The following is a 26,779-nucleotide window of genomic DNA, read 5'->3' as shown; positions in this document are numbered from 1 at the left end:
CCAGGCTCCAGGCTCTGAGCTGTCAATGCAGGGCTCGGACCCATGAAATGCGAGATCATGACCTGAGATGAGCCAAAATCAAGAGTTAGACGCTTAACCAACTGAGCCACCCAGGTGCCCCAATAAACTTTTTTAAAAAAGGACACTGGGTAAAAACTAAGGAAACCTGAATAAAGTATGTACTTTGGTTAATGATAATATATCAATATTCATTAATTGTGACAAATGTATCATACAAATATAAAATTTCAAGAAGAGAAAGTGAGAAAATTTCAAGAGAAAATTTTTCTATAAATGTAAAGCTATTCCAAAATTGAAAGCTTAATAAAACTTATATTTATATAAATTTATAAAGGAAAAACTTAATTGTAAGAAAGAAATATAGTGCTTGCTTACCTCAGCAGCACATATACTAAAATTGGAATGATACAGAGAAGATTAGCATGGCCCCCAAGCAAGAATGACATGCAAATTCATGAAGCATTCCATATTTATGGGACAGACAGTGGCTGCACTTGTGGTGATCACAGCATATGTATAAACTGTCAAATCACTATTTTGTACACCTGAGGCCAAAGTGCCATTGTATGTCAACCATAGTCAAATACACAGACACACACAGGTTTGTGCATGAGGCTAATGTGACATTGTGTGTCAACTACACATGCATACATAACACAGACACATGCAGTTTGTGTGCATGTGTAGATAAATTTCACTCTATGTAATGGACAGAGTTCCAAGACACTGTTAAATAAAAAGAGCAAGTTGCACAAAAGTGGTATAATATTTAGGCTTTTGAAAATAGGCTACATATTCTTTTCTGTGCATGTATATGTACACATGTACATATGTAAATGCACTGAAAAAAATCTGGAAGGAAGAACACAAAATACCTAACAGGTTTGCTCCTATGGAAGGAACAAAAGAAGTTTAAAAAAAATTTATTCATTCATTCATTCATTCATTCATTCATTTATTTATTTTGAGAGAGAGAGAGAGAGAGAGAGAGAGAGAGAGAGAGAGAGAATATGCAAGCACGCACAAGCGGGGGATGGCAGAAAGAAGAAGAGACAGAATCCGAAGTAGGCTCTGCACGGTGCAGAGCCTGATGCGGGGCTTGAACTCACAAACCGTGAGATCATGACCCGAGCTGAGATCAAGAGTCAGACGCTTAATCAACTGAGCCACCCAGGGGCTCCAAAAGGAACTCTTGATTCTTATTTTAGGTAATTCTAAATTATCTGAAATTTCTACAACAGAAAGGGATTCATATTTATACTTATGTAATTAAGTTGTTAGCATACATCTCTTTCCTGAAAGAAGAATTGATAATTTCATGTTTAAATTTTTTTTTAACTGGATTTACAGTTGAGCACCTGGGTGGCTCAGTCAGTTAAGCATCCAACTTTGACTCAGGTCCTGATCTCATGGCTTATGGGTTTGAGCCCTGTGTTGAGCTCTGTGCTGACAGCTCAGAGCCTGGATGGAGCCTGCTTTGCATTGTGTCTCCCTCTCTCTTTGTCCCTCCCCTGCTCGCATTCTGTGTCTCTTTCTTTCTCAAAAATAAATTAACATCAAAAAAAAAAAACTTTTTAAAAGATTTAGAATCACTCAAGGTGTATCAGAAGGAAAGAAATAAGAAAAAAAAAAAACACTTCAAAATAAAAGAGTGACTATGTAACCTAACACACAAACACACATGAAAATAATGTTACTTTTTCCAAATTCCTTACTTCATTAAAATTGTTCAAGTGTATTTCTACTTCACTTTATATACATTATCTCAAGGTTATGTTATAGTTAACAAAAAGAACAAAAGGAGAAAATATGATGCAATTATACATCTATTCTCAATATGTATATATGCATGTACTACTTGTTAGATTTAATAGCTTTTAAGGAAAAGAGAGAAATCCCATAAATGACTCATTAAACCACAGAATTCTGTATAAAGAAGGATCTTAATGTAGATTCATTAGATTTTTTTTTTTTAAAAGACGTTGTCAGAGGGGTGCCTGGCTGGCTTACTCGGTAAACTCTTGATCTCAGGGTCTTGAGTTCAACTCCTCCCATGGGCATAGAGCTTACATTAACAAATAATAATTAAAAGTAAAAAACAGGGGCACCTGTGTGGCTCAGTCAGTTAAGCACCCGACTTCGGCTTCGGTCATGATCTTATGGTTTGGGAGTTTGAGCCCAGTGTCACACTCTATGCTAATAGTGTGTAGCCTAGAGCCCACTCCAAGTTCTATGTCTCCCTCTCTGTCCCCTTCCCGCTCATGCTCTCTCTCTCTCAAAAATAAACAAACATTAAAAAAGTAAATAAAATAGGGGCATTGGGTGGTTCAGGTAAGCATCCGACTTCAGCTCAGTTTAATGATCTTGTGGTCCCTGAATTCGAGCCCTGTGTCAGGCTCTGTGCTAACAAGCTCAGAGCCTGAAGCCTGCTTCAGATTGTGTGTGTGTGTGTGTGTGTGTGTGTGTGTGTGTGTGTGTGTGTGTGTGTCTGCCCCTCCCTCACTTGCACTCTTTCTCTCTCTCTCAAAATAAATAAATAAATAAATAAATAAATAAATAAATAAATAAATATAAAATAAAAAAAATAAAGTGTCATAAAAATCCACACTACCTGTTCTTTTTTTTTTTTTTTTTAATGTTTGTTTATATTTGAGACAAAGAGAGACAAAGCATGAACAAGGGAGGGTCAGAGAGAGAGAGGGAGACACAGAATCTGAAGCAGGCTCCAGGCTCTGAGCTGTCAGCACAGAGACCAACGTGGGGCTCGAACTCACGGACTGTGAGATCCTGACCTGAGCCGAAGTCGGCCGCTTAACCAACTAAGCCACCCAGGAGCCCCTCCACACTACCTGTTCTTAAGGAGTGTTGGTAGAATTTTCTACTGAAGACTTCAGTTACAATACATTCTTGTACTACAAACCTCAAATAGGCTTCACGCTATGAGTTTTTCCTGCTTTGGGTATGTGCCATGATTCACACTGTAATAATACAGTCTATGAAATCAGTTAGTCTGAACAACAACACTGATCTCCTTAAACACCTTCCCCAGACAGGAGTAAGTATAGCTAGGAATAGATCTGAAAATAAGCAATAAATAGAAGAAAAAGAGAAATAATACAGAATTTAAGTGGGGAAGTAGAAGGGAAGGTAACATTACAAAAATGGAAAGAAAAAGATAAAGGATATAGTAAAAAAGGGAGCAATGCCTTCTCAGCCCTTTTTTCTTGGTCCTTACTGCAAAAGACATTACTAACCTCTTCTTCAAAACTCCTCCCTAAGTCTCAGTGGTACTGCACTATCCTGTCTACTCAGTAACTCACGATCCTATCATCAAAACTTGCACATTCTCATTAGGATCTACCTTGGGCATGCTTCTTTCTCTCTTCTTTTTCCATTGAAGAAAATGCATTCCTATGATTCAAACTATAACCGTTAGGTAAATGAATCCTCAGACTAATATCTCAACTCAGCCTCTTGGCCAAGTTCTACCACTTATTTCCATAAGAAATATTTAACACCTTGGGGGGTGTCTGGGTGGCTCAGCAGGTTGAGCACTAGACTCTTGATTTCAGCTCAAGTCATGATCCCAGGGTCATGTGATCAAGCCCCACACTGGGCTCCATGCTAAGCATGGGGCCTGCTTGAGATTCTCTCCCTCTGCCCCTCTTCCCTGCTGGCGCTCACTCTCTCAAAATAAAAATAAAAATAAAATAAAACTATTAAAAGAAAAAAAAAGAAGTATTTAACAACTGGGGATGCCTGGCTGGTTCAGTTAGCAGAGCATGTGACTCTTAATCTCAAGGTTGTGAATTAGATTGAGCCTTACACTGGGTAAAGAAATTACTTAAAAATGTTTTTAAATCTTAAAAAAAAAAAAAAAAGAAATACTTAACATTAAAATTACCATCTTTCTCATATAAATAAAGTTCAAGCTCTCCTTTTAATTCCTTGTTTATGTTAATGGCACAACATCCTCCAACATCCAAATTAAAAAAATTCTCAAAAACCTTTATAATACTTCCTTAATGTTATAATATTATATACGATAACATATTATATATAACATATATAATATATTATATATAATAACTTTCCCTAACATTAAATCACTTTCTCAGTTCAGTCTATTTTTCCATTGAAATATGTCTATCTTCCTTTCCCTTTCCATAACCATTACCATAACTGATTACTTATCTTTTGAAACAAGTGATCTTCCTACTTACAGTTTCTCTCTCCACCAATCCACTCAGCAGTGACCAAAAAATATTCCTTGAAAATATAGTTGATCATGTCACTCTCTTCTACTTTAAACAAATGAACAAAACTACCCTACATAAAAAGAGAAAATTCCCACAGTATGCCATTCAAGAATCTACATATTCAAGACACATTTTAATTTCTTCTACTCTTCAACCACATGTATATCTACACAAGATTCCAGACTGATTCATTACTACAACTTACTCCAATATTTTTGTTAATACCATTTAGTTAGGATGCCTTTGCCCATCCCAATTCTTTTTGACCAAAATCCTACACATTCTGCAAGAATCTACCTGAAATTCAGCTTTTCATTAAGGACTCTTTGATCCCTTCAACTTGAAATGACCACTGCCTTCTTCTCTCTCTCTTATGATTTGAATTCTGTTTGTGTACCTTTTTTATCTGTTCTGTTGGATTATACACTCTTTCTTGGTTATTATATCTAATGTATCTTTGTTGTCTTCTATAGAACCCAGAATAGTATTTTGCACATAATTGATGCTAAAAATGAATGAGGACTCCAGAGGGCAAAAGAAAAAGGGTTAATATAAGTAGGAGCAAATTATTACCAATAATCATCTGAAGCAATCAGAGAAGACCCCCCCCCCAAAAAAAAGCAACACACAGAAACAGAAACAAGATGAGTAACAATACAAAGTGTCTCTTACATTGCAGCTAATAATCTTTCCAATTAAATTATAAATCTTGAAGGAAAGAAATACAAACAACTTAATTCTCTGCATTCCCCTACACAATACCAAACATATGGCAGGCAGTAAGTGTTTGTTGAATCATTTAAGAAAGAAGCAGAGGACAAATTAGAGAAACTGTGATATAATTTAAGAAAGTAAATGCTTTTATCAGTATTTTATATGACTCTAAAAATAAGTAATAAAAAAATAGAGCTCTGACAAAAATCAATAAGATAGTGTTGAAGCGGGACAGTTACCAGAAAGTCTTCCACAAAATTAGTTTTTTTCATAAGAAAAAAATTAAAGATTTCACTTATTCTCCTCATCTTATAGAGAATAAAAGTCAGGGCTCAGAGCAGATAAGATGTTCTCATGCACAGAGACTAAGTGGCAGAACTAGGAAAACTCCCAAACAGGTCCAATAGGAGTTAAAAGCTCCCATTACTACACTATAGGAAAGAAAACCAAAAACATATAATAATTCTTTGGCCACAAATGTTTCATTGAATTTAGCTAATTGTAGATAGTTCCTAACTTAAACCTGCACATGGAAGCAGCACCACTTCTACCTCTTCCGCACTACATCTTCATAAGGATATAGTAACATTATAGGGGAAGGAATAACATAGAAATGGGTTTCAGAAACTTGGAAGGCAAAGAAGAAAACCTTCCTTTCCAATTAAAGGATGGCTGAGATGTGACAGGCATGAGGCAGATGGTATTTAAAATACCTGATGCCTCCTCTGGAGTTGTCTGCTCATCCATAGTGAGGGGAAAATGCTAAAAGAGTGAAAGGTCTTCATGGACCTAATTGTAAAAACTGCTGCATGTTATGAACCCTGAGATGTGAAAGACTTGTGCAGTTCCAGTAAGTAAGAACCGAAGGACTTGGGAACTGCTAACCTGTGAGAGGGCTGCAAGCTTCTGCTGCTTGTACTTGCAAATCAGGGGCTTCTGCTCACTGAGCTCTGATGACCCTTTCTCTTCTAGTGTTCCCCAATTCTGTGCTTCTATTTTCTTATGAAGGGGAAAAAACTTAGTATAATGACTCATACAGCAACAATGTCCTATATTTTGTACAGTAATGCAAAAAATGTTTCTGCCTGAACATATTATGAGGAAGTTCAGATTGTACAATACTTATCTCTTACTATTCAGGGAAAGGCAGGCTGCTTTGGCTAACATATTGAGACCAAAAAAACAAGGAAGAGAATGTTGAAAATGATATAGTTTAAGACAGCTGTGTATTAAGAAACTCTAAATGTACTGTAATATGTTGGAAATAACTCAGGCTTTGTAATTAGACATATTTAATTTCCAGTTCTGCCACTCACTGACACAAATTACTTACTAATTACGTTGTGCCTCAGTATTCTCAATTGTTAAAGATCACAGCACTTACCTTTTTAGACTTTTTATGAGGATTAAAGGCAACATATGCATTATTTCCAACTATCCCCAGTTTATATTGCAGGCACTTGACAAAAGTAGCTATCATCATTAAATATAAATAGATTATTAGGAAAGCATTTAGTAATATGCATACACTGACAAAAAAAATAATAGTATAGTAATAGTATAGTAATAATCACAAGAATACAATCCCTAAAAGGAGAACAAAAAAATTAATATAGATGTACCTACATGAAAGCCAAACCAGGCATAACATGAAACAGTGGTCTGGGCTCCTTCTTGTACCATAATTAAAAATTTCAGGTCAGGTTTTCTTCACTAATCTACCAGGAAGACCAGCTAGAAGTAAATACTTCCTCTCCTCTCTATATATTATAAAAGATATAAAGTAGTGAGACATTATATTTGATATCTAGATTATAAATTAAATCACTGTATTCATTGAATTTTATACTACAGCTGTCATATAAAATGTGACCCACATACAACCAGGGGCATTCTACACCTCTAAGTCAACATTACACAATTACTTTATTTAATTAAAACTATATTCTATAATGCAAACAGTAAACTATATAGTTCTTTTTGGATAATGATAACAGCATATATGGGAATCATTGCTTTTATTATATATGCTTATGTTTTTTCATGCAACCAATTAAAGTTCTAAATTTTAAAAAGTTATGGGGCACCTGGGTGGCTCAGTCAGTTGAGCGTCAGACTCTTGACTTGGGCTCAGGTCATGATCTACAGTCGTGAAATAGAGCCCCATGTCAGGCTCGATACTGGGCATGGAGCCTACTTAAGATTTTCTTTTCTTCTCTTTCTGTTCTTTCTTTCTCTCCCCCCACCCCCCTCTGCCACTTGTGCATGCATGCACACGTTCTCTCTCAAAAATAAGAGTGAAGAGCTAAAATAAAGATGTTTAGCAATATATAATGTCAGAGCTACAAAGAGAATCAAATATCTAGAAATTATTTCCTTCTTTGTTTTATGACATTGTATAGGTGTTTTCCTATCCAATTCTATGAATGTTACACTTCAAATAAAGCTCTCCACCTAAATTCCTTCATCTCTTTACTGAAATCCTACCACACTATCCTTCAAAGATTCGCTCAAAAATCCCGTCCTCCCTGCCTACCTGCATTTCCACCAGTACTACCTCTACTTTCCATTTGTCTTGTGGTATTCAACTTACTGCATTAATAATTACTTTTTCTAGTATCCTGCTAGATTAAGGTACTTGAAGGCAGAAGCTTTATATTGTTGATTTTGTCATTTTATTAAAACCTACCACAGCACCTAAGCCACTAAAAATATTTGTCAAGCTGAATAGTTATACCGTGCTAATAGAGATCTCAGATTTCAAAGACAAACACAATGCTTGAAGTACCACAAAGAGTACCATAACTTTCTGAGTATTACTAAGTATCATACTGTAATTCAACTGTTCCTGATTATGAAGAATTGGTAGCCTTTCACTATTATATAATTACATACCCAACTACTAAGTGTATGTAGAAAACCCAAAAGCTTTCTTATATACCAGTAACAATCTGGAAGAAACTCCCCAAAAAATAAAATAAAATGCCAGATGAAAACTCATAATCTGTATTAAAAATCAGTACACTTTATGGAGACATATAAGAATACAAGGGTAGGTCAGGGTACCTGGGTGGTGGAGTTGATTAAGCATCTGACTTTGGCTCAGGTCATAATCTCACACTTTGTGAGTTTGGGCCCCGCACTGGACTCTGTGCTGACAGCTCAGAGCCTGGAGCCTGCTTCAGATTCTGTGTCTCCCTCTCTCTCTGCCCCTCCCCCACTCACACCTCTATCTCTCTCACTCAGAGATAAATATTAAAAGAAAAAAAAAGAATATAAGGGTAGGTAAAGACATACATGTAACTTTAAAAAAATTTTTTTTAATATTTATTTTTGAGAGACAGACAGAGTGTGAGCCCGGGAGGGACAGAGAGGAGTCACAGATCTGAAGCAGGCTCCAGGCTCCAAGCTGTCAGCACAGAGCTCGACACGGGGCTTGAACTCATAAGCCCTGAGATCATGACCCGAGCCAAAGTCAGATGCTCAAAATGACTGAGCCACCCAGGTGCCCCCCTTTTTTTATTTTAAACGTTTATTTTTGAGCGACAGAGCATGAGTAGGAAAGGGGCAGAGAGAGAAGGAGGCATAGAATCCAAAGCAGGCTCCAGGCTGAGCTATCAAGCACAAAGTCCAACACAGGGCTCGAAGTCATGAACCACAAGATCATGACCTGAGCCGAAGGTGGATGCTTAACCAACTGAGCCACCTAGGTGCCCCAAAACATACATGTAACTTTTGAATATAAAGAAAATTCTGTAATTAAAACCTGCCCTTAATTTAATCAACAAATTTAATGAAACACCCTAAGTGATTAGTGGGTTGGGAGAGTGGACTTTACAAAATAATTCTCAAGTTAAGCAAGAAGGAAAAATAAGAATAAGGGCACTTTGATCCAAACCTCAAATACAGAAGTTTTCAAAATGCACTATAGTCCTAAAGGTAAAACCTAAAACTATAAAGTATCTAAAAGGAAACATAGGAGAAAAACCCTTGTGATTCTGGGTTAGGCAAAGCCCTCTCAGTTAAGACACAAAAAGCACATTCCATACAAAAAATAAATAAATTATAGGGGTGCCTGGGTGGCTCAGTCGGTTAAGCGGCCGACTTCAGCTCAGGTCTGATCTCACGGTCCGTGAGTTCGAGCCCCGCGTCGGGCTCTGTGTTGACAGCTCAGAGCCTGGAGCCCGTTTCAGATTCTGTGTCTCCCTCTCTCTCTGACCCTCCCCTGATCATGCTCTGTCTCTCTCTGTCTCAAAAATAAATAAACGTTAAAAAAAAAAATTTTAAAAATAAATAAATAAATAAATAAATAAATAATAAAGTGGACTTCATCAAAATTAAATTTTTCTGCTATGAAAAAGTGTGAAGGACAACATTAAGAGACTGAAAATTCACAGAATGGGAGAATACATTCATGAAATACATATCTGATAAAGAACTTGTACACAGAATAAAGAACACTCACAATTTGAAAATAAGAATAACAGATAATCTGAACAGATACTTCACCAAACAAGAGACAAGGATGGAAAATAAGTACATAAACGATGTTCAACATCAGTAGTCATTAGGGAACTGCAAATTAAAACTGCAATGAAATACTGCTACACCCACTAGGATGACTAAGATTTAGTAAACTGACATCAAAAGTTGGTGGGTATGAAAAAAGTACAGCAACTTTAGAAAAGTATGGCAGTTTTTTATGAAGTTAAACATAAACTTAGCATACAACCCAATGATCCCATTTCTAGATATTTGCTCAAGAGAATGAAAAATACATCTACTACAAGATTTGTCTGTGAACAATTGTAGCAGAAACAAAACCCAAAAACCAGAAACAATCTAAATGTCCATCAATGGTGAAATGAAAAAACAAACTGTGGTATCTCTATGCAATGAACTACTCAGAAATAAAAGAAATGAGGGGTGCCTGGGTGGCTTAGTCAGTTAAGTGTCCAAATTTGATTTTGGCTCAGATCGTGATCCCTGGGGTCATGAATGAGATGGAGCCCAATGTTCTCCGTGTTGAGTGTGGAATCTGCTTAAGATTCTCTCCCTCTGTCCCTCCCCTGCTCACACTCTTTCTCTAAAAAAATAAATAAATAAAAAATTAAAAAAATAAAAGGAATGAATTGATTACTGCAACAACACTGATAAATCTCAAAAAAGGAATATGCTAAATGAAAGACACCAAACATGAAAAAGATAGTGTAGGATTCAACTTTTTTGACAATCTGGAAAAGGATTTCCATTTATAATGCCATTACAGATATGGTAAACACATGCAGATTAAAACCGTAAAATATCCTCTTTGTGTAATGTATTGATAAGCTTCATTTGTTTGACATTAGAGTATATAAAATGTCAATTCTGGTAACTCAAGCTGAGTCAAACACAATACAATTTAGTATCATCTACAGAGTCTTTCTAGTTCCTGTGCCCTTAATACCTGCCTTTTCTACTCACTTGACAATTTAACCATCGTCTGTGAGTTGCTGGTCAACATCTCATCCCGTTATCACTTTTCTGCTGTTCTTAGTTGGAAATACGTGCCCAAACTTTCCTGAATAACAGGCAGACATCTCTTCTGAGCAGGCAGAAAGGGCTGACACGTAGTATTACTCATTCATTTCCCAAATAGTTATTGAGGACCCAGAGGTACCCTGACCTAAAAAGAAGAGAACCACAGCCCCCAGTTTTCACAGGTTATGTCTAGTGAAGAAGACAATTAATTGATTAAAATGAAGTGAAGAAGATAGAAGTGCAAGGTGACATGGGAAGAGACAGCAAGGGGACCTAACTTAACCTAGAGAATAACAAAGGCCTTCCTTTCACGTGGAGTCCTGATAGATGAGTGTAGTCATTAGCTAGGTGCAGTAGAAATGTGGAACTAGGGAGGGTAGAATAATGGGTACAGAAAGTCCTAGGCAGCAAGGAGCACTGAGGAGAAGCTGAAGAGCTAAACAAGAATATGATCATTCAGAGTTGGAGGACATTTTGGGATTTGAACATCATGTCATAAAGAGAAAAGTGACATGATCACATATGCATTCAGAGCTCTAGTTATCACTTAAGGCTGTAGCATGAAGAACGAATTGAAAGATCACAGACCTGAAGTAGGGATTCCAATAAAGAGGCAGTTATATAACGATCTAGGGTAGAGATAATGGTAATTTGAACTAAGACTAGAAAGGACAGTGAAAGGACACAGATATGAAAGATAGTGATTAGAACTGACAAGACTTGGCTACAGGTTAGACAAAGGTAAAGTGTAGAATCCAGTTTTAAAGCTTGAGCCACTAGATATATGATGGCATTGAGATAAAGAACATACACAGCAAGACAAATTTGAGTAAGGAAGGCTATGAGTTTTGAACATATTAATTTTACAGCTCTACGGAATATCTAATAGGGATTATGTCAAGGGGGCAGTTGAATCTATGGATCTAAAACTCCAAACTAAGATTTGGGGAGTGCTAACAACAGACATTAGAAAACCAACAAGGAGATTAGCAAAGTCAGAAGAGTACTGTAAAAGAGCCCCAAACTAAACCAAATACTAAGATAAGGAAAGAGATAAGAAAAATGGTGGGGGAGGCCGGAAGACGGAGGACAAATGTGAGATAAATTGTTAAATTGTTAGACCATGTCTAATCTTGATTTTTTTTAGAGCCCTTTTAAAGGCTGGGAACAGCTGGTTACTTAAGAACTAAGACAGGATCTGAAATTATTTGTTCCTCACAAAAAAACCAGTGGTTGTTATCTGCTACTATCAGTGACTTCTAAAATGTTCCCCTCCACGTACACAATACTGAAACATACACACACTCACTGAACAGAATCTCCTAAACATTTTAAAACTTTAGGGGAGCCTGGGTGGTTCAGTCGGTTGGGCATCTGACTTTGGCTCTGGTCATGATCTCACAGTTCATGGGTTTGAGCCCTGCGCCAGAGCTCTGTGCTGACAGCTCAAAGCCTGGAGCCTGCTGTGGATTCTTTGTCTCTCATTCTCTCTGTCCCTCCCCTGCTCATGCTTTGTCTGTCTCTCTCTCAAAAATAAACATTAAAAAAAATTCTTTTTAATTTTTAAGCCTTACACATTGACTCACCACTAATTGGAGCTTCATGTGATAAGAACTCTAACATAAGGTACTTGATTGTATCTCAAACTTATATACATTGTTTCCAACCAGGTCGCCTGCAAGCTTACCCACATTTTTTCAATAATATGCTTATTTTCTCCATCTGAAACAATAAAATTAAATACATAAATCCTTTGTTGCTACATATTTGTATTTATGAAGCCCTATCATACATTCCCTTTCAAAATCTTTTCTGGGGTGTCTGACTCAGTCAATTAAGTGTCTGACTCTTGATTTCAGCTCAGATCATGATCTCACAATTTGTGAGATGGAGCCCTGTGTCAGGCTCTGCGCTGACAACAAGGAGCCTGCTTGGGATTCTCTCTCCCTACTCTCTCTGCCCCTGCCCTGCTAGCACTCTCTCAAAATAAATAAACTTACAACACACACACACACACACACACACACACACACACACACACACACACACACACACACACACACACCTTTTCCTTTCCATGTCCAGGAGTTCCAATCATCTTACTACTAAAATCACTTCACTTTACTACTAGTCTCCAATATCCCTGTCTCTAATTTTTCTCTCAGCCAATTCATCCTACATAGTGCTAACAAATCAATATTCCTAAAATAGGAATTTGAATAAATTATCACTCTATTAAAAAAAACCAAAAAACTGTGCCTTGCTGTTGCCCACAGAATGAAGTCTGAACTCCTTATCCTGGCAAATAGAAGGCATATCATGGCAAACTTTCAACTGGCATGCAGTGTTATTTCCCAACTTTGTACAAAATCACCAATCCCAGCTGAATGGTTCTATTCACAGACTACTGAACATGCCATCCACACTTCTGCTTCTGTCTCTACGATCTTGCTCACACCATTCCCCCTAATAAGCCTGTCTCCATCATCTCCATTTACCTAAGTCCTATTCTTCTGTCAAAGTCTGGTTATTTGGTAAACTAGCTCACAATGTAAGGTGTAATTCTGGATGAAGGAGATTTAAAAACATTAACCCAGTTTGCACAATAGCGTAGAGCTGGGGCTCTGAAGTCAAACTACATAATGATCTAAAACTTAGACTGCCTGTTTATTTAATATCCTTGGCAGGTTACTTAAATTTTCTGAGCTTCCATACAATACTTAAAAAAAGGCTAATATCTAACTAAACTTTAAAGAAGTTGTTAAAATTAGATAGAAACACATAAAAGTGCTGAGTACAGTTCTGTAAATGTTACCTATTGGTATTATTGTTATTGTTTCTGTCCTCAAGAAGCTTAAATTCTAGCTCAAGCTGCATCCAATTACTCATTGTATCAGCTTGTGGCCCAACTCAGCTTGACAGAATTTACTAATTCTGATATTTTCATCATCCTCAAAGCAGTAAATTGAAAAATGGTGGCTATTTGCTCCCTCTTAAGGTATAAAGTTCATCAGTGATTTAGCCAGAAAATGAATGTCTGGAGACATCCATTTTTCAGAATATTGTTCCACATGTCAAACCACTGAAGTGGTTCTGATTTAAGTAATATCTAAAGAAAGTGTATACCCTTTCTATAAAAAAGCTAACAAGTGTAGCTACTCAAATTTGCAATGCAAAGAGGACAGATAAAATTAATTTCTTAAGGGGCACCTGCATGGCTCAGTTGGTTGCGCATCTGACTCTTGAATTTTGCTCAGGCCATGATCTCACAGGGTCATGAGATCAACCCCACCTGTGCTGCGCATGGAGCCTGCTTAAGATTCTCTCTCTCTCTCTCTCTCTCTCTCTCTCTCTCTCTCCCTCCCTCCCTCCCTCCCTCCCTCCCTCCCTCCCTCTACCTCTCATGCTCTCTCAGCCTTAAAAAAAAAAAAAAAGTATTTTTTTTCCTTCAATCACTGAGAACAAGGCAAAGATCATAAAATGATGACTATAATGATGCCTGTTCTGAAGGCATTGATATAATGTAGTTAAACAGGAATTCATATAGGTATATGGCTAATTTATAATAGTCGACAGAGGACATTATGTAATAGAGATTATAATTTTGAAATACATATAGTTTTTAACATGCTATACTATTATATATTTACTATATTAAAAAGACTGGTAGGAATTTCTTATTTTTGGCCCATGTTACCAATATTGTAACAGATCACCAATCGTAACTAGACTACTACACTCAATCTTTAACTATAAGCATTCTGCAAGTAGTTTTCCAAAATTCAAACTATGGTGAATTAAGAATTCAAGAAACGTGTTTACCATGAAATTCTAGTCAGACCAATGAACTTATTTACTTTGGTACTCCAAATCAAAATAGATTGCCAAATGTTAATCGACATATAAGAGTAGCAATTTATTATGAATTCCTCATTCCCAAATCTAATTCATTTTTTAGTTAGAAATAGTTTGGCATCATTCTTTAAGTCCCAATGGAATGGGTAACTCAGGCAGAAATCATTGATACTGAAGCCATGAGGTAAAAAATAACTGAGAAACTGGATATTCACAAAGCATCAACACACAGATTACAAACTAAACGCAAACAAAAAATGAACTATAATAATGGGGACAATGGGCACCTCAACCAATTTACTAACGGCACAACCTAGATATTATATGCATCCTGATGGGATATAATATGAAATATGCCTATGAAATATTCTCACCAAAACTAGTTAATCTGAATTTAATCAGCCTTGATCTTGATACCTAACTTCCAGGTTATAATAAATAAAAAGAATCAAGTTAAATGCCACCACAACATGGGTGTAGATATTAAAAAAAAAAATCTTTAAAAATAAATAAATAAAATACCAGAATGAAATAAATGTTTAAAAATCATGAATATAAAAAAAAAAAATCTACAAGGTAACAAGTATGTTGAACTAGTATCTTCAAAAAGTCAATCTCGGGTGCCTGGGTGGCTAAATCGGTTAAGCCTCTGACTCGGTTTTGACTCAGGTCATCTCATGGTTCTTGAGATCAATCCCCAAGAAGGACTCTGTGCTGAGACCACAGGGCCTGCTTGAGATTCTCTCTCTCCCTCTCTCTCTCTGTCCTTCCCTGCTGGCCTGTGAGCACGTGCACTTTCTCTCTCTCTCAAAATAAATAAATTTTACAAAATGTCAACGTCACATGAAGAAAAAAATGTGAGTGGGACGGTTCTAGATTAAGATAAACAGATGTAGTGTGTTTGTGGTACAATGGGGAAATTGGGGGTTATTGGAAAACTTTGAATACACACTAGCTGTATGATTATTTTCTTAAATGTTTTAATGTTATTTTAGTTATGTGGTTACTTTTAGAAGATGAAGGCTGAACTATTTAAGAATGGGGCACCTGGGTGGCTCAGTCGGTTGGGTGTCCAACTTCAGCTCAGGTCATGATCTCACAGCTCGTGAGTTTGAGCCCTGCATCAGGCTCTGTGCTGACAGCTCAGAGCCTGGAGCCTGTTTCAGATTCTGTGTCTCCCTCTCTCTCTCTACCCTCCTCCACTCATGCTCTGTCTCTCTCTGTCTCAAAAGTAAACAAACATTAAAAAAATTTTAAAAAAATGAACTATCATGTCTTTTAAATAATTCCGTTCTTACATATGATAAAATATTAACAACTGTCGAATCTAGGAGGAAAATCAACATAAGATCATTGTTATTCTCTCAGCTTTTCTGTATGCTTAAATTTTTTTATAATAAAAATTCAGGAAAAAAGAAAAAGTTGGAAAAAGTTTTAAAGTTCATCTTCACTTTCTTCTTCCTGTTTATCACAGTCTAAAGGGAAAAAAATTAAGTTAACTGTAGCACTGTGTAGTTAGGCTCAGACTCTTGCAGAGATGGGGTTGATCCAAATTCTTTACACATTAGCCATGCAACTCTGAGCGAGCTAAGAAAAACTCAGAGTTTTAATCTAAAAATATTGAGATAATACCATGGCACATGACAAGCACTCAACAAATGCCTTTCCTTTCTCCCACCAAACCCTCAAATTTTATTTCCTAAGCTGTTGTGGCTGCCTGCACACTGACTTCTCAAGTATCTTCTCCAATATAAATGTTATTGGGAGGTTTTTGTTTGCTTGCTTGCTTGCTTTATTTATTTATTTATTTATTTATTTATTTGGGGGAAGAAGAGAACACACACAAGCAAGGGAGAGTGGCAGAGGGAGAGAGACTATTAAGCAGATTCCACACTCAGCAGAGAGCCTGAGGAGGGGCTCAATCTCACCACCTGGGCTGAAATTAAGAGACGCTCAACTGACTGAGCCACCCAGGTGCCCCTTGTCTGCTTAGGTTTTCTTTGATGATACTAAATAGTTAACTCAACCCTGGGGCACAGCTGGTGGGAATATAAAATGGTACAACTGCTATGGAAAACAGTATGGCAGTTCCTTTAAAAAACTGGAAGATTACCATATGATCCAGCAGTTTTACTTCAGGGCACATACCCAAAAGAACTGAAAGTAGGGACTCAAACAGATATCTGTACCCATGTTCATCACAGCATTATTCACAAAAGCCAAAAGGTAGAAGAAACCAGGTGTCCATCAAGGGATGAATGTTTAAACAAAATGTGGTATATACCTATAATGGAATATTCGGCCTTAAAAAGGAAATTCTGACACCATGAATGAATCTTGAAGACACTATGTTAAGTGAAATAAACCTGCCACAAATGGACAAATACTTTACGATTCCACTCATATGAGGAAATGCTTAGTCAAATTCAGAGGCAGAAAGTAGAAAGTTGCCAGGGGCTGTTGGGGCTAGTGGGGAGGAGAAAAAGGGTAGTTATTCTTTAATGGGTATGTAGTTTCATTTTGGGAAGATAAAAAAAGTTCTGAAGATGAATGGTGGTGATGGTTGCACAACAATGTGAATGTACGTAATACCACTGAGTTGTACACTTAAAAATGACTAACATGGTACGTTTTAGGTATATTTTACCATAACTTTTTAAGAAGTATTTTTTAAAAGGAGTTAAGCAATATGTATATATATGTATATATATCTATATGCGCACATCTACTCCAAAAGGAGATATACCAAATCATTAATGAGTTTGGGACTACGGCAGATTTTCACTCTTCAAAAGCATACATATAGGCATTGTTGAAACTTTACAGGCATTATTAGTTCCATAATGCAAAAAGTTTCTATCCTACTTATTTTGGGGTGAAATGACAGATGCTGGGAATATGCTTTAAAATACCAGTTCAAAAAATAAAAATAAGTGGAGGAAAGGAAACGAAACTTGAAGTGTTAAATGTTAACTGTTAAAGCAGTGTGAAAGGTAGACTCAGAATTCATTATATTGTTATGGTTTCTTTTGTATTAATTAAAAATTTTTCATGAGGGAAAAACTAAATTTTTTCAATCTACAGTTCAAGAGTAAATAATATGTACAACATATTAATGTACCTTGAAAAATAAAAATGTCTGAGGTTATAAACATATTAGTTTAGTTAAGAATTCACTTTTACCACTGATTCTCCTAATCTCATACACAAAGATTTTATGTAAGCCACAATATTTCATAATTCTTTTTACTCTAGCACAAAATAAGCATCCTTATTTTTTCAATACTCTATTTTAAGTAGTTTATGTGTAACTTGGAAGTTTAATTCATTTAAGGATGGTGAAAAATACCATTTACCAAAATAACTACACCTCGAAAATAAAAATTTCTTTCAAAAAGTTAGTATAGGCCATACTAAATACCAGAAATTCCCAGAAACCAGGATACCAGTGGAAAAACTATACAGGTTATACCTATCTGTAAGTTCAGTGACATGAAATGTCTCTGTTGTGTTAGATAGGAAAGAAGAGTTAGGAACTAAGATCTGTTATAAATGGGTGCTATGTGCTAGATTCATGTAACTAACAACCACACCGTGAAAAAGGTATCTCTAGAAAACAGATAAGTTGGGCTCAAAGAGATTAAGTGATTTCATCAATGTCACAAAAATAGGAACACATCAAAATAAGGCTAAAATTTAAGATCTAGTTTTAAAAAACATACCCAAACAATAGAGAGAAACAGAAACAGAAATTCCATCTTTCATGTAACCAGGAGATACTGTAACTGTAACCTGAAATACAATGTATAAAGGCAGAAAACCGGCTGATGGTAGAATGGTAAACAATTTAGCATAACGGAAGGTTAATGTTAAGTCCTACAGAGATAATACCAAACAATCCTATTTACTATGCAGTACCCTTAGAAAGGCTTAGAAATTGGAGTTGCTAGGGGTGCCTGGGTGGTTTCAGTCAGTTGAGCATCCGGCTCAGATCATGATCCCAGGGTCATGGGATTGAGCCCTGAGTCAGGATTCTCCCCTAAAGCCTGCCTGGGATTCTTTCTCCCTCTGCCCCTCTCCCCCACTTGCACTCTGTCTCTCTAAAATAATACGAAAAGAAAGAAAAGAAAAGAAAAGAAAAGAAAAGAAAAGAAAAGAAAAGAAAAGAAAAGAAAAGAAAAGAAAAGAAAAGAAAAGAAAAGAGAAGAGAAGAAAAGAAAAGGAAAAACTGGAGTTGCTAGGAGAAGCAGGAGAGCAGACTCAACCCCCACCCCTCCCATACACACACACACTCTCACCCTCCCTCTCTGTCTCTCCTAAGGGAATGAGAGGTATGATCTCCAGCAAAACTGAATCAGAATGGCTCCAGGTTCAGGTGCATCCCACACAGAAAAAGGAAGAAGTGACATATTCATATGAAAACAGGGAGACTAAATGAAAATCCAGAAACTGAATGGTGAAACTTACAGTTTTCTTCCTTGATCCAGCATTAGAGTCTTACCATCTAAACTTATTACCTCTGCCAATCCCCTCATCTCCATTATTCCAGTTATACAGATGGACAGAAAAATGAAGGACCTTTATCTGTAGAAATTGAAAACCTTGTCACCTACTACCCAGGGAAAAGAAGATAAAATATGGGAGGGGTGTCCAGCTGGCTCAGTCAGTAGAGCATGTGACTCTTGATCTCAGCAAGGTTAAGTTTGAGCGCCACTTTGGGTGTAGAGATTACTTAAAAATAAAATCTTGAAAAACAAGATAAAACATGGGAGTTCATTAGTCACTAAGCCATGCTCATGCATGCCCAGTGAGCTTTCAAATCAGCTTTGAATGTTCCTTGAGTATGAAGGAATGGCTAAGGATCACGGAGAGCTGCAGAAAGCCTCCAACAAAAAGAAAAAGACCAAAAACAACAACAAAAAAAAGTTTTAGAGGAACCAAAAATAATACAAGAAACAAAGAAATTATAATTAATATTCTTGAAGAGGTGACAGAAGTGCTACACCCATGAAAAAAGAACAAGATGCTACAATACAGGATCAAAGAACAAGAGTTCATAAAACATTGTTTTAAAAGAGAGCTAAAATTTAAAAATTCAATGAAAAGGTTGAAATCTCCCAGATCACAGCAACTTTTTGAGATCAAATTTCTCAACATCAACACTGGAAGCTAGGCAATATGGGAACACCTCCAAACTTTTGAGGGAAAATGATTTCCAATATACAAACCTCTCAACAGCCAGTCAACTGTGAGGGTAAAAATAAAATCCCCCCCCCCCCAAAATTATTTCCAGCATACACTTCCACAGTAATAGTAGAGGAAACCAAAATGAAGGAATAAACCAAAAGGAACACATAGGATCCAGAAAAAAGGGACTCAACAAAAGTGAAAGAAATTCTCAGAATGTCAGCTAAGGGAAGTCCCAAGATGACAGCTTTGCAGCAGGCCTAAAGAGAAAACAATCCAGACGAAAGCAGGAAGAAAGACAGCTACAGAAGAGATGACTACAAGAACAAATAGAACTGGTAAGTTTATCTGACAGATCTGACCATGTGGAAAATTGTACTGAGAAGCATTTTATGGAGCTGCTGGAGGGTATAGAAAGATTTTGCTAGACAAAACTAAACAAATGAAAAAACAAGGCATGAGAAAAGGTTATACAAGAAAATGAAATTACAGTAAACTATGCCAGCAGGGACAAGTATTTGGCCATAATGATGAAAACTCTAAAACTGAATTTAAGGTAAAATCGTGGAATTAACAATATTAGAAAGATAGGGGAAAGTATAGTTTGAAAAGTCTTCCAACATCTATCACTGACATTTACATACCTTAAATTATTCATTTCTAACAGACTCTTGACTATAAAGAACAAACTGACGGTTATCAAAGGGGAGGGGAGAGGGGTTAAAAGCTTAAGGAGGGCACTTGTGATGAACACTGAGTGATGTATGAAATTGTTGAATCACTACATCGTGTACCTTAAATGAATAGAACACTGTATGTTAACTGGAATTACGATAAAAACAAAAATAACTATTATTCAATTCTTTAAGAGTCTCTATTTTCATTAGAGTTAAATTCTGTAACTATACTTTCAAGGCAAACATTCTGTGAAATGCTCTGGTTTTATCTTTAGATACTTCACAGAATCATTCTAAGGAAAAAAAAAAAGTTAATAAATGCAAAGCAAAAACACTACCAAAATTAGAAGATCTATACAAGTTTTACTGCTTACGTGAATCATTAAAGCACTTTGTTATCTAATAATATGTTTGTTTTGCTCTTTGCTAGAATATAATTCTAAATGTCAGATACTTCCAGCACATGTCCATTTTTTACCTTCCACATTTACCAATTCAAAAATTTTACCAATGCAAAAACTTATTCACTCCTACAGGAAGATGGAATGTGAATTCTTCAGCAGACTACCTCTATAACCAAATCTGGTTATTTTCTAGTTTTAAAAATTTAAAATGTTTTGCACATCTCCTTTTTATAAGAAATAAATTTAACTTTCACATGATGACTCAGGCTATCATGGAAATCAGCTACCGCACTACGACCAGATGGCCTCACAGGTTTTAGGTGCATAAGGCATCAACCTTTATGCTAAATGGGCTTGAACTGCCACATTTTTGTTATTCTGTTGTTTATCACTCTTAACTTTCAAATCCACTGTCAATGATCCTTACTGTGTCTGGACTAATCCACTTTTTAATTTGCTATGGGGTTAAAAAATCACCATGTTTCTGACTCAAATAACATTGACTAAATGGCCTGCCAAGGCTTTTCATACACAGTTTCATTTAATCCATGTAATTCCTGTTAGAATGGTAGCCAATAAAAAAAATTAGTTCTCACTAAAGACTTAAAAAAAAAAAAAAAAACAAAAAAAAAACACCCAAAAACCAAACCTACTACAGTACAAGAACTTAACTGGTAAATGGGGTAGTGGGCTAGATTTTTTGGATTTTTGTTGTTTGCTTTTTCAGGGAAGATTCATTCTATTTTCTTTGCTTAGATGTCTTTATAGCTCACTTCCTGTTCTGATTCAGATTGTTCAATCATGAAGCTATGGGATAATTGGGGTCACTGAACTATCCTATGTGCTATCCATGAACTATCCAACTTAGAGCAACACTAGAAAGAGTTATACGTATATATATATATATATATATATATATGTATATACATACAACACAACAGACCTAACCACTCACTAAGATTTTTCTAAAGTAAACTCTAAGCCCAACCTGGGGCTTGAACTCAAGGTCCTGAGATCATGTATCACATGCTCCACCGACTGAGGCAACCAGGCGTTCCCCGCCCCCCCCCCCCCCCCCCCCCCGCGCCATCCACTCACTAAGATTCTTATATAAAGCCCACAGAAATGAGAATTGGATTACAAATTAGGATTTTCATATTTGCAATTATATTTATATTGAATTGATGTATGTAATCTTGCTATTTTAATAACAGTTGCTTAAGAGTTTTCTTAATTAAAATAAATTTGATTTAGTTAAATCTGAACTTTAGAAGGATAAGAGTACTTCTTAAATTAAAAGGGAAAGATTTCCACCATTAAATTTATCAAGACACTGAAAAAAATTCTTCTCTTTGATTTTTAGTTTTTTCTCAGTAAAATGGCAGCATTTCTCTCTCTCAAAAAAAAATGAAAATCGTACAATAGTGTTTACATCTAGTCATACGTAAAAACCCTACATAAATCATGGAAAAACATGTTCCCCACATTTTAATGTAGCAGCTATCATTCCTCATATTAAAGCATAATATAAGCTGTGACCTTCAAAAGGAGGAGCCTATACGTAAAAGACTACAGAAATTTCTCTTTAACAGCCATTTCATTTTAAGGGCCATTTTTATGCTCCATTATTTTAAGTTAGACTTGTGAAAGAATGTTTACTTCTTTATTTTCAGCCATGCCAATACACTGACAAATGTTATACCCCACATTCACTTCCTCATTCAAAGAATTCAGAAGAACAAATACACTGTTTACACACCACAAATAAAACTAATACCAAACTGCAAATGCACAGACTTTCAGGCACTTGTAACTTTTCAAGGTAACCACTAAAACAAAATAGCTTTAAAATACTAATCATATTAAAATTCCAGAGCTAATAGTATAAATTCCATCCTCAAAACCACTTTCCTAGAAGCAACACAGTCCAAAACTGAGAGAACTTTACTCAGTGCCAGAGTTCCTGATGGCTATGCTTAGATGTCAAAGCTTCGCTATAAGCAAAACAGCAGGGAAGAAGTAACCGTTACTACATACTCCTGGGCAGCATTTTTAAAAACTGTGAAAACTGCCACTCAAACAGCATTATTCATGATTTAAGCTACAATTCGATCAGCAATGCTAACACTGCTTGACATGTCGTTTTTCCTAAGAAACAATGATACTTTCACAGTACATTTTCAATGTATATTTATAATAAACATCATTATATGCTTTAGCCTTTTGATCACATAAAAATCTACTTTTCAACCAGTCTCCATGTTGTGCCACCGTCAGATCACTATATATCAATAACGAAATAAGTAGGACCATCTATTTTAAATAAACACTTTCGGAAAATTATATGGCTAGCCTACATTTTAAAAGAAAACTGCCTAGCACTGTCTGAAACGGACGCTCGTGAATTTGCCATTTTCTGATGTTAAAACATTTTGCAGTCACTTGATCTGACCAAAAAACGTCAACGCTCCTGATTTTATCATTTGCTGCAGGAAAAAAGAATATGGCTGAAAATTCTCTCCGAAGGGTGGTGGTATTCCAAAGAGGACCCCAGAAAACACTTGAGAATCCGGAGCGGTGCGGAAGGTACCTTATGAAACAGCACACTTCGGGCCCTGCACACTACCTCATTTCCCTAATAGGGATGAAAAGCTCGGGCCTCTGGTAGCTTCCAGCTGACGCCAATGCTCTCCACACCCCTTTTTTGACAGGATTTTCTGGCGCTGGAGCCTGTGGTCACAAATACGAATTCCGCGATCACGTCTAAACGGTCTGAATAATCAAGAATCTTTTACAAGACCAAACCCTTCGCGATCCCATCACCTCCCATCTCCCTCCGTAGTCCAGCACACCTAAGCGGGCACTCTAGACCGAATTCTACAAATCTTTCAGCGCATTAACTGGGAGATAGAAACAATATTTAAAAATGAGAGTTTCGGGCACTCCCCTCGCTGCAACTGAAATTACAGGCTCCATTTCCTGTCCCCAAAGGGACTGCAAAATCGTCCGCTGAGAACGGGACGCCTCCCGCCCCCTCCAGGCTGGCGCCCGCGACCGCCACACTCCCCCTGCCCGGGCCCCGCGGGCGCGAGGAGGTGGCGGGGACGCGGGGACCCGGGGCGCCCTCCCCTCCCCCTCCCAGCGCCAGCACCCACCTCGCGGCAGCGGCTTCACCTCCCCGTTCTCCTCCCGGGCGGCCCCGCTGGCCTCGCCTGCCCCGCCGAGGCCGTGCCTCCTCCTTTCCTTCTCTCGCTTCTCCTTGGGTCGGCGCGGCTTGGCGTTGGCCGAGGAGGTGGCGGCCGGGAGCAAGAGATGGTGAGGCTGAGCGTGCAGCAGCGTAGGAGGGACCAGCAGTTTGCGCGGCACCGGCTGAGATGAGGAAGCAGAGGCTGACGAAGGGACCGCGGTGCCAGCGGAAAAAGAGAAACTGCTCCGAGCAGAGGACGGGGAGGAGGCAGCAGACAGACCGGGAAAGCTCCAAGACGCAGGGCTGCCATAGCTCTGAGGCGAAGGTGCCGCCAGCGGCTGCAGCTGCCTGCTGTTCCCGCCGCTGCTCCCTTCTCCGTTCAGTCTCCTCGGCGCCTTCTTCTCCTCAGTCCGGACCTTCTTGGCCGACAGAGGACCTGGTGGGTCCCGGAATGGGGGCTGCAATTTGCCAAACGGTTCTTTCTCCGAGACGGCAGCGGCAGCGCCGTGCACGGGGCTCGGCGGTTCCGCCATTTTGCGCTCCTGTTGTATTTACTCTCCTCGGCTCCCGGGCGCGGGGCAGGGGCGGGCCCTCAGCGAGGGGCGGGCGAGGGGCGGGGGAGGGGCGGAGCGGACGGGCCACCGGCGAAGCCCTCCATTGGACGAACCATGCTGAGGGATCCCTCTGGGAGCCAACCAAAGGCGCGAATCTGGAGCCGAAGAGGCAGGATCGCCAAGCGGACCCGTTTTGGAGGTCACAGCTCCTCTGGGCGCGGCTTAGTGGCGGAGCTTGCGGTGAGGGGAGGGTCTTCCACTTGTCGCCAGCGTGAACTCTGGTGCCCCGTGAGTGTTCGGAATGGACCCCCAAATCTGCCCCCGCCAGGTCGCACTCGACTCTGTTTCGACGACTTTTTTTGTATCACTTTCTCTTCCTTTTTGCCTTGGGGTCCCTTTGGTCCCTCCCTTTCTCTTCGCTCTCAGAAAGCCGAGTTTCGCAGATGCTTAGCTCAGAGGAGAAAATTGTGTGCGGAATTAAGTCCTTCCTTCTGTTAGGCAGTTGGATGGGAGGGACCAAAAATCACTTGGTGTCCTGACAAGATTTGTTACTGTTGCTAAGATCGTCAGCTCTAATGCTTTGAGGGAGATAACTTCCTGCAAACCCAGAACTTTCGGATTTCTTCCGAGCTTGAAGGTAAGACCCCCTGGAGAATTTTTCTTTTAAACTTTTATGATACACCCGTAAAGATCTTAATTTTATTGCAGTTGTTATAAATGAAACTTGCTAAGAAAAATCCGTTAGCGATATTTATTGATGTTTGAAAGGCAAAAAAAAATTTTTTAACTGTAAAATAGTGGTTAGCATCCTGAGTGTTCGATGTTTTTATAAGCGTGTGTTTTGATTTCTAGCTTAGAAGATAAGGAATTGGGGGAGATGAGGTACAGTAGTACCGTTGCAACCGAGGCGAGGAGTAAGATTTTAATTTAACTCTGAGGTCTCACAGGAGATTAACAAGTCAAAGGAACAGACGCAAAAATAAAAGTCAAATCAGGAAATGAGCAGTCGGAGAATATTCTTAAGTCTTAAAAGGAGCCCCAAGTTACCTGTAACTTTCTGGAAGACAGTTAAAAGTAACTTTCTAGGATTATCATTTCTTGTGACCGTATGAAATTGGAATTTTTTGTTTTCCCTTTTTTGTTTGTTTAGAATACTTTGGAGTCAAAATTTAATAGTGGTCCTTTTTTTAGGTGCGTCAGATTTTTAAAATAATCAAAGTATTTACTTCCTTTAATACATATCAGTGAAAGAAAGTGAAACCTTAGTGGTTGCAATTGATTGTCAGCATATGTATTCACGAAAAGGAACATTGGTGGAAAAGCAGACTAAGAGGATGGGGCTGAAAATCATCAGCTACTAACTAGCTTTGTGACCTCCGTCACAGTGCTTCATCTGTCAGAGCCTCTGTTTTAGCGGAATAAATTCAATTACATGATCACTAAGGTCTCTTCCATGCTCTAAACTTCTGCCATATGCAAGAAGCTTTACAAAGTCACACTGAAACCATTACAATTAGAGTAGCTTCGGGGCGCCTGGGTGGCGCAGTCGGTTAAGCGTCCGACTTCAGCCAGGTCACGATCTCGCGGTCCGTGAGTTCGAGCCCCGCATCGGGCTCTGGGCTGATGGCTCAGAGCCTGGAGCCTGTTTCCGATTCTGTGTCTCCCTCTCTCTCTGCCCCTTCCCCATTCATGCTCTGTCTCTCTCTGTCCCAAAAATAAATAAACGTTGAAAAAAAAAAGTTTAGCTTCTATTTTTTATTTAAAAAAAAAGTTTTTAATGTTTATTTATTATTGTGAAAAAAAATTTAGAGTAGCTTCTATTTTTTATTTAAAAAAAAAGTTTTTAATGTTTATTTATTATTGAGAGACAGAGCATGAGCATGGGAGGGGCAGAGACAGGAGAAGACACAGAATCCGAAGCAGGCTCCAGGCTCTGAGCTGTCAGCACAGAACCTGACGCAGGGCTCTAACTCACAAACTGTGAGATCATGACCTGAAGTCAGATGCTTAACTGACTGAGCCACCCAGGCGCCCTAGAGTAGCTTCTTAATTGTTGACCTTCCAAGCGCATAAATGTGTCTCTTGTGTATGGTAATATGGTAATTGGAAACTTGTGCCATTTATTTTCTCATCTCCCACATAGAAGTCTAGGATGTCTAACTTTGTAAGGGCCCAGCTACGATGTACTCTCACCTACGATGTACTCTCACCTTCAGGAATTTTTTTCTGCTTGCACTATATATAGTCTTTTATACTATTATGCACTCTTATCAGTCCTAACCTTAAATTTGCAGAGCCTGGGCAAATGTGGCTCAGAGGCTCACGTACCATGTGCCTAAACATTTAAGTTATAAATCAAGATAACAAACTATTATAAAAAAATATTCTGGGGCACCTG

The 26,779-nt window shown here is 38.0% G+C and overlaps 1 protein-coding gene, 1 long non-coding RNA gene and 1 other non-coding gene across 5 annotated transcripts in view; 2 read left to right on the top strand and 1 right to left on the bottom strand.

Annotated features, from left to right (window-relative positions):
- RSBN1L (round spermatid basic protein 1 like) overlaps window positions 1-24,401 on the bottom strand; it is a 67,788-nt gene extending 43,387 nt beyond the window's left edge. Inside the window, exon 1 of the mRNA XM_003982695.6 lies at window positions 23,796-24,401. Within this exon, the coding sequence (XP_003982744.1) occupies window positions 23,796-24,360 (565 nt within the window). The 5' untranslated portion in view covers window positions 24,361-24,401. The remainder of the gene's footprint in view (window positions 1-23,795) is intronic.
- Window positions 385-495, top strand: LOC111559580. Its single transcript, XR_002740709.2, has one exon. It is a non-coding gene; the product is annotated as a U6 spliceosomal RNA (small nuclear RNA).
- Window positions 24,402-24,454: 53 nt separating the features above from the next.
- LOC102900101 overlaps window positions 24,455-26,779 on the top strand; it is a 37,207-nt gene continuing 34,882 nt past the window's right edge. Inside the window, exon 1 of one of the 3 annotated variants that reach the window (XR_006594158.1) lies at window positions 24,455-25,018. This is a non-coding gene — a long non-coding RNA (uncharacterized LOC102900101). The remainder of the gene's footprint in view (window positions 25,019-26,779) is intronic. The other 2 variants (XR_439774.5, XR_439773.4) reach the window with 2 other exon arrangements.

Source organism: Felis catus, chromosome A2, assembly GCF_018350175.1.
Source record: "Felis catus isolate Fca126 chromosome A2, F.catus_Fca126_mat1.0, whole genome shotgun sequence".
NCBI lineage: Eukaryota > Metazoa > Chordata > Mammalia > Carnivora > Felidae > Felis > Felis catus.
This window is presented reverse-complemented; position numbering and strand designations above follow the sequence as displayed.